The sequence below is a fragment of the Chionomys nivalis genome, chromosome 8, assembly GCF_950005125.1.
Source record: "Chionomys nivalis chromosome 8, mChiNiv1.1, whole genome shotgun sequence".
NCBI classification, from domain to species: Eukaryota; Metazoa; Chordata; class Mammalia; order Rodentia; family Cricetidae; genus Chionomys; species Chionomys nivalis.
Genome location: NC_080093.1, coordinates 87,908,792 through 87,917,415, shown reverse-complemented (window position 1 = coordinate 87,917,415; position 8,624 = coordinate 87,908,792). Strand labels below are relative to the sequence as shown.

Genomic DNA, 8,624 nt, shown 5'->3' with positions numbered 1-8,624 from the left:
GTCTCACTATGTTGCCCAACCCAACCTACAAGGGCAATCCTCCTGCCTCAGCTTCTCTGGTGCTGGAATTATAGGTGTACTTTCCTGAAGTGTTTTTGCCTGTCAATGAGAAGTGGGTTCTCATGAATGTGTTTCCCTAACTACATCGGGCCTGCTGCCTGCATTTTGAGGAGGAGGCTGCACTCATGCAGTGAGAAGGCCTTCCTTAGCTCATGCCCTTACTGATGTTGGAATCCAGGATCCAAAAGGATATGCAGCAGGTTCAACGATTTCCACTAAAAACCACTCTAGGACAGAATTGCTGGGAAAGGAAAGTGCTATGTTTTATTTGATTCTGAATGTGTGGGTCCATTTAAAATCAATTATGCTTCCCCTTAAGTTCCTTCCTTCTGCCCCTACCCTGCCCCTAGCCCCTTTGGATCAACTGGCCATGTCTCGGAAAGATACAGGAGAAACATGTCCAGACACCGGCGAAATGTACAGCCTGAGGTGTGGGCATACGGCACAAGAAGCAGCACCACCAGTGAAGACTTCCTTCAACGCAGTGCGGTTCGATCAGTAGAGTTTGTCACCCTGTTGGTCGGAACTTCTCTAGCTGGCTCCCCACACCCGAGCTCCTCTGTGGACTGGGCTCCAGAGTCAGAACCATAGTTGTCGAGCTGTGGAATCTGAGCAGTCCCTAACTTTATAGATGAGGGAACTGTACCCCAGGTCACACGGCCCCTCATTTACAATGCCAAAATGGAGGTTCTCAGACTCTCAAGTCAGATGTCCTTCTACAGTACCTCCAAGAAAGCAGCTACCATCGGAAGCCCCGGTAGCATCTGAAGTAAGCAGATGGGGGGATGATCAAGAAAGACCTACCCGAGGGGTCTAGCTGAGCTAGAGGAACCACGGCACTTCCCAGTCTCCCCTCCCTCGGAAGGTCATCACGACACACCCCCACCCTGCCAGGACTCTTCCTGGCTGCAGCCCTGAATCAAGCCTGAAAGCTTGCCTTCCCATGATCCTCGGCTCCCTGCTGACTGAGGCAGGTTCCAACTGGTAAGTATCACACTGGTGAGCTGTCCATCAGTGTGGGAATTTAGTTGAGCCAGATGGCAGATCGCATGCTGCAAAATTGAGCCCTCACTTAGGCTGACACAATGGGGCTCTTAGCAAATTGGCCATCTCTCTATGCGCTCCTGGGAGCAAGAGGGGAGGACTCACAGATGCAGAACTCTCTGCAGATGCTCATGACGCTCCTGAACTCACCAGAGGAGAAGCAAACCCAGGAAGAATGGGTTGAAAGCCAGAGAGGAGGAATTGGGGGCAGCTATGATTCTGCTTGCTTACCCAGACCCTGGAGAGGAGAAAATGGCGACAGCCAGGCACATCCCTCCATCTAGGTCTCAAACAAGCTTAGCCGTTGTGGCTGAGATAAAGATGGTGCAGCAACCTGGACTGTCCTGAAAGAGGAGTGAAGGGCATGGTGTGCGAAGGGAAGGGTGGGCCAAGGGAGGGGCTGTGCAGGGCTCCAGACAGCTGGGAAATGAGAAGCATTTATTGCATTTGGCAACTGCGTGGTCACTGGTGCCTCTTGTGAAAATCAACAGAGGACCGGAGATGAAGAAGAATCAAAGAAAAATATTCTTTTTGTTGTTTGTGTTTTGAGACAGGGTCTCACTGTGTAGCCCTGGCTGGCCTGGCACTCACTCTATAGACCAGGCTGAACTCCCAGAGATCCTCCAGGCTCTGCCTCCCAAGTGCTGGGATTAAAGATGTATGTCACCACGTCCAGCCAAACAGTTTATTTTAAAAATAAAAATGATAGATAGGGAAAGTGGTCTATGACACAGATGTGACATTCTTGTTTTAATCTTGAAATAACTTTGGTAGGCTGTGTAGAGGGAAACAAAGGAGAGAGCCTGCAGAGCCCAGAGGGAAAAAACAGAGCCTTGGAGGACGTATCGGGGCTCAGAGAACACAGAACTAGAAGTCCAGGGAAGGAAGTGAGACAGGACACACACACACTAATCAACAGGAAGAGAAGCGGCAGGCAAGAAGCCCTCGCCTCGGGAGCTCTCTTCAATGAAGCAGATGGTAAGTTCAGTCATTGGCTGACAGCAAAGATGAAGGGTGTACATCAGAAAGAAGAGTAATACAAGTTCAAGGATTCCCAATCAATACTGAGGATGTGGTTCTGAGTCCACCATGCTTAGAAGTCAAAAAGGAAGAGAAAGCAGGCTGACGTGAAAAATGGAGACCGTAGAAGCTGGGGAGTTAGGAAAGTCTAAGATGCTGATAGGAACCTATGTGATGGGCCCTGGGTTCACGCTGGGAAGAGGAGGAAATCCCGGAGAAGAAGGAAAGTCTGGGAGAAGGGAGAGGGACACAGTCATGGAGAAGGGACCATGCACAGCAGGGAGTGGGGCTGGAGAAGAGGAGGCCCAGAAGCGAAGACTCAGCTCAGTTTAATAGTGACCAGGGTGTTAAGAGTGGGAACGGAGCAGAGACAGCTACAAAGAGGGGCCGGCATATTAAGAGGCATACAAAGACCTGTGCCAAAACTAGGACAGGAAGCCAACGCTCACTGCATTTCAACAATGTCACCCATGGAGCGATATCCAAAGAGGGCCTGGTGGCCGCCGTTCAGCAAGGTCCCTACAGCAGACAGGTACCCGTTACTGAATCCAGGAAGATCAACCTGCCATACTCTGAGATAGGATGCTTTTCAAGTCCCTCCCGCACCAACGTTTGCACTAAAATCCCCGTGCGCCCCCTGAAGCCATCTTACTGCTGCGTCTCTCAGCACAGCCAGGAAGAAGTCTCTCGTCTTCTAGGGCCGCACACTGCAGTGTAACAGCCAGAACTCGCTGCAATTCCATGGCATGACTTTGCCCAGGACCAAAGCGCTTAGCTGACCATGGGACCACATGGGAATGAGTCACTGCAGGATCCAGTGAAAATGTTGACGAGCCAAAGAGCAAAACTCGCTTAGTGAACAAGTGTTTGGTTTTGTTTTAATTTCCTTAAACTTCCGGTTTGGGTTTGGGTTTTTTTTTTTTTCATGCAAAAAAAATTTAAGATGACTTTAAAAACTTGGTTCCAGGGGAAATTTCATGGGCTAGACAGTGTGGGGAAGGAATGGTGGACCAGGGCCTCACCTCCTTGAAGGAAAAGTCATCCCTCTTTCCTAACTGCCCTGCTCCCAGGCCCAGAGGGAGCCTCTCAGCACAGAGGGGCTCTGTAGTGGGAAGAGAACGGAGGACTGCCGACCACATTCGCAAGATCCCTGGGCCCAGAAGCTGATCCTTGTTCTGACAGGACACAAGCGACAAGCTGCGCCAGGAGAGGGAAAGCGAGGCTTTGAACCATGCGTTTCCATGTCACGGGCACAGTCTACAGCTGATCCAGGAAAGGCTGTTAGGTTTCAGGCTATCACAGTGTTCAGTGGCTTTCCAGGGCCAAACACCGTGAAGTATGGAATATAGGCCACAAAAGGAAAGATCCCCAAAGCAGAAATTAGAGACGTACGAAAAGAAGGAAACTCACCAGGCCAATCAGAGAAAAAGATGCAAAATCCAAAGAGAAATAGAAGAGCCCAACAAAGATCTTGTGAACATAAGGAGAAAAGCCTGTGTTCAAAGGTTACCTGGCTAGAAACGAACTGAAGAAGATTCAGCTGCCTGGAGCCAGACAGCAGGAATGGAAGCCCATCTACTGAAGAGAGCTTGGCCGCACAGCTGAAAGACAAGGCAGTGGGCGGGGCTTGGAAGTGACGCTTTCCGCAGTCAAGTGCAGAAGGGACTGAGTGCTTTTGTTGACTGACAGGGAGAGAAGAAAAGCTTTCTGGTGAAAAGAACCTTGCTTCCCAGCAAAAATAAATAAATAAATGAAAAAATAAAAATAAAAAAGCCTTAAAAAATAAAATAAAAAAAATAAAAAAGCCTTATGAATAATCACTTCCTTAAACTTTCGCAAAACCAAAGCCACGGTCTAAAAGTCCCCTGAAATCAGCCATGCTGCGCCTCGGACACCAGGCTACTAAGATGCCATCTCCACCAGCAATATAATCAACAGGTCCTTCCTCAACCAAGCCCTGTCTAGGCAGGAGCCTGGGCCTGTAGATTTCTCAGGTGCTTCTTCTCAGACGCCCTGCCAACACCGTGGAGATCCATCTACAGAGGATCTACAGTACACAGCTCTATTCCCAGGGCTTCCGGAACACCTTCCTGCATTCTGTGAAAACTGCAACTCTAGAGTTACCTTGGGGTCACTAAAGGATGCTGGTTCCTCATCTCTCAATATCCCCCTTTTCTGCCCTTAGCCCAGGAATGAGTCCCATCCGTCACCACCGTCTTCTCCAGGCTCCAACAAAAAAGGGTGACCGTATGTTGCCTGCTTCTGGGCTGCGAGCAGCGAGGTCACAGTTCTGATCTTTGGTTGTGAGAGAAAGTAGAGAAGTAGAACTTGGGCAGGAGACGAGGCCCCGCACACCACACTGGCTGCGGGCTGTTCTGGCTAGGGAACCTGTACCAGCAGCCGACGCCACCTCACTTCTCCCAAGTAAAACCCAAGATGCAGATGTAGGACAGAGGCGATCAAGGAAGAACCGCTGACATACATAGTAGCCACTTCTGAGAAGGTAGCTTCTCAAGTGCTACTGGCCAAGAGTCAGGACACAGAGGGAGAGACTCTGAAGCTGGCACCGTCTGAGTGTGAGTGAAATCCGGTCTCTGCACAGCCACCTAACTCAGGCGAGAGTGCCAGCCACACATAGCACTTCACAGTGACCACCTAACTCCTACTCGGGAAAGGGGGCGTGGGAAGCAAATACCCTGAAAACCGTTAGAACCCAAATAGGCACCAATTGAGGCCTCGAGAAGCCTCCACTATTCTGCCAGTGGCAGATGCCTCTGTCCCAACAGGACGCAAAGGCAAACAGTGACAGTCTTTGGCTGTGCTGGGACAGGGGTCACACACCTGCCATACATCCAAACCTCGCCTCCTTTCGTGTACCCGCTTCTAAACCAGGAGTTCAGACACACACAGTGCGGTGCTCCCGAGCCCTGGCTCCTGAGAGGTGAGCGGAGTTGGCCAGGTCCTTCTGAGCCGCAAGAGGCATGGAATGAGGAACACCTCCCTCTTCCCTGTTCTCCTGGAATTTCTTTATGGGGGATGCACTATGGCTCCCAGATAAATGCTAGAGATGCAAATGGTGAAGGGAGCGCGACCCGCTCAACAAGGCTCATCTCTCAGCCACACTCTGGAGAGGAAAAGCTGAAGGGTGGGGAGGGATGGGCGAGAAGGTGGGACTTCGGCCACCAGCGTGCCCGCCTCCTTCCGGCTCTCACACCTGCGAGATGCTATTGGCCAGACGAAACGACATTTTCTTTGTCTTTTCATTCTCCTGAGAGAAAAGAAAAATTGGAATACTCAAATTTGGATTTATTAAACTGAAGGTGACCAGGGTCAGGATTGGGGTTCCCCAGAGCCGATGTAGTCCTCCCTGGAAAAACAACAGCAGAGCTCACCAAGGGCCCTACGTACCATGTACCAAGTGTTGTAGATAACCAGGGGTTTCTGGCAGACCTTGGCACAGGAGGCCAGCAGCACATTTCAGGGAGTTTAACAGAATGGCTGCAAGCAGTGTCACGCACAGGTAATCCTAGCACTTGGGAGGAAGAGGTAGGGGGACTGTCACAAGCTTAGGACCAGACTGGTTTCTAGAGTTAGTTCCGACCCAGCCTTGGCTACAGAGTAAGACACTATTTTAAAAAGGAAAGATGGAAAGAGGGATTGAAGGAAGGAGAGAGGGAAGGAAGAGGGGGACAAGGAGGGAGGGACACAAGGGAGGGAAGGAAGGAGGGAGACTGATCTCTCAGATCTACACAGACGAGAGAGCCAGAAGGTCCTAGAAGTGTCTGCTGCAAGCCAGCCTGCTGCTTCCTTCCTATCCAGGAGTTTAAAGGGTCCCTTCTTTCCTCCCTCTGGCCCAGGCAGGACTCAGGCACTGGTATCAGGTGGCTCTCTTTCTATGGGCATTGCAGGCATAGCATAACAGTTCTGAGCTGAGGGGTCAGGACACCTTCTTCACCCTACAGCCTTGAACTTGCTAGAGGACCCCTGGCAGGCACACAGCCCCTCCGAATGTCAGGCTTCACTAATACCTGGGGCTGGTGCTCTCCACACCACCCTACTTTTCTCATACACTAAGGGGTTGAGAGTAAAGTTTCATCAACATGACTCCATCTAGCACTCGGCGCTGGCTGCTCAGGTGCCCCTTGCCAGTGCCACCACCCACCCACCCACCTTGCCCACTGGCTGGCAGCCGCTCTTTACCATGTGCCGCCGCCGCCTCTTGGGCTGGATGCCTTCCTGCATGTAGGGAGGCCACGGGAAGCCCTGAGGGGTGGAACAGCCACTCTCGCCGGATACGTCCTCAGAGTCTGAATCCTCTTGCTGGGACTGGGCAAAGCATTTGTCTGGATAGATCTCCTTTAGCCAGCCCTCAAAGAACACTTCCAGACAGCGACCAGCCTCCGCAACCTCCGAGTCGGGCTGATGAGGGGAGACAGTAATGGTTCAGCCTGTTTCTTCCAGGCCATCTCCTCTACGCTCCTCCGTCAAAAGGGACACAGGGAACACAAGCCTGATTGGCCCATCTTGGACTCTCATCTTGAGATACCTGGAGCTTGGCATATTCTCCTGGGGCCCAAGGTAACCCGTTTGGTGGCAGTTCATAAAGTAGAAGAATTCTCAGTAGATACCCACAGTTGGCCTCCTCCCATCCTTCCGAGTTCAAGCTTAGGGCCCACATTTGGGAGAGGGCTTTTAAACCATAGCCAATCCCAGAACTCTCTCTGCTCCCAGATGCCCTTGCCCACATCCATCCCCAGCCATGACCATCTCAGGGTCACTGCAAAACAGAAAACAAGACTAACATACATAATTGAACTTAGCACAGTTCCAGAACATGAGGCGCACGTCGGATACTACTTCCTCTGGAGTGGTATAGTGAGCTGGGTCCTTCTTTTGCAGCCTCCTCCGGATAATCGATAGGTCCATGGGCCTCTTGATAATCTGGTAATAATGCCTGGCCTTGGGGAGGGAGAGAAGGGGAGGAGGAGATGAAGGAGGAGGAGGAATAAAAGTAGGGATGGAGAAGAGGCTTGCTAAGTCAAGTCTGGTGTCAGCAGGTGCGAGGGAGGGCAGGAAGCTGGAGTGGCCGTGACCCCTAGGGGTCCCCTAAGCAGAAAGGAGCGCAGCAGACAGAAGCATGGGGCCTCCTTACCAGAGGGCTGACTGGTTCGTGGAAGGGCAGGCTGAGGCTGTTGCAGCACAGAGACAGGACCAGCTTCTCACACTTCTGCAGAAAGCACAAATGGCAAACGGCACACTGTTCTGCCCACCTCAGTGAGAACTAAAGATGGTCACCCTGGTAAGTGGCTCTGACCTCAAGGGTGTCAGCCACCCTAAGAAGGCAGCTTGGGCTCTCAGGCCAAAGGGAAACTCCTGGGGACAATCACATAGATTCCCACAGGCCAAGTCATCAGGCATGGCCATGGCGCAGCCTTAAATGCCTCCCTCGCCGCCGCTCAGAGCCTGAAGTTCCTGCATTGAAGACTTGGTCCCAGGGCAGAAGCTCAGAGGTGGGGCCCTTGCAGGGTGACTTAACCATGAAAGCTCTGGCCTCACAGGGGGATCAGTTCTCTTCTGGAGTGGGGGTAGTGGGTGAGACTTTTAAGGAGTAGAGGAGAGAGGGAGGAAGTAGGTCATCTGGGCCACTCCCTCACAGGGTATATACTGTCCCTGGAGACCATAAGGGAAGCTCTACTCTCCCCATGCTCCCTACTGTACTGTTTCTGCCTTGCCACAGACCTGGGGACAAGGACGCCAAGTGACCATGGGACGAAACCACGAGTCTAAATAACCCCCTTCCGCTTTAGTGGATTTTCTCAGGTATTTTGTTACAACAATGTCACAGCTGACTAACAAAAGCCACCCCCCAAAAAGGCTTGTCATCCCCCTGGAAAAACCTCAGCTTCTGTAGGCACAAGGATCTGCCTCACACAAGAAACTCTCTTCCCAGAACCCTTCCCTACCTTCTGGTCATACACGCTCAGGCCGGGAGGTGGCCGCACTCCGGGCTGGCTATAGCGGGCATTCTCGCAGTCATACTCCATCTCAGGCTGCAGCAGGCTGCGGCACAGGGTGCACACCCACTCTCCCCTGCGCAGCAGATGAGGTCGTATCAGAACCCAGCAGCCTCCCCTGGCCCTCTGCCCAAGACAGGTAAGGAAAAGGGGGAGCTGGGGCCTGGCCAGGATCACGACTCACCCCGGGAAGCTGAGCAAGGCTGGCACATGGCAGGAAAGGTGATACACTTTGGGGCAGCGGTCACAGCACAGCAGCTCCCCACCGTTGAGGCACACAGCACAGAAGTCCTCATTCTCGATGGGGGCTGGGGTGCACTTCTTGGCTCCAAGAGTTCGGGGAACGAGTCTCTGCTCTTCAGAAGATGCACTGTCCACCTCCAGTGGCCGCTGCCCAGCCAGAGATGTGACAGTGACCTTTCTTCCCCCCAGCCCTGGGCCCTGGGTGGCATCAGGCAGGCTGTTCTGGCTGACCTTGGGAAAGAA

At 52.3% G+C, this 8,624-nt stretch overlaps 1 protein-coding gene across 2 annotated transcripts in view; it reads right to left on the bottom strand.

Annotated features, from left to right (window-relative positions):
* Positions 1–352: 352 nt before the first annotated feature.
* The window catches only part of Trim66 (tripartite motif containing 66), a 44,112-nt gene continuing 35,840 nt past the window's right edge, over positions 353–8,624 (bottom strand). For both annotated transcript variants that reach the window (XM_057779412.1, XM_057779410.1), the window contains 6 exons: positions 8,323–8,612; positions 8,088–8,214; positions 7,277–7,351; positions 6,931–7,083; positions 6,325–6,543; positions 353–5,392 (listed from right to left, as the gene is read on the bottom strand). In XM_057779412.1, coding sequence (XP_057635395.1) covers positions 5,333–5,392; positions 6,325–6,543; positions 6,931–7,083; positions 7,277–7,351; positions 8,088–8,214; positions 8,323–8,612 — 924 coding nt within the window. In that variant the 3' untranslated portion in view covers positions 353–5,332. The remainder of the gene's footprint in view (positions 5,393–6,324; positions 6,544–6,930; positions 7,084–7,276; positions 7,352–8,087; positions 8,215–8,322; positions 8,613–8,624) is intronic.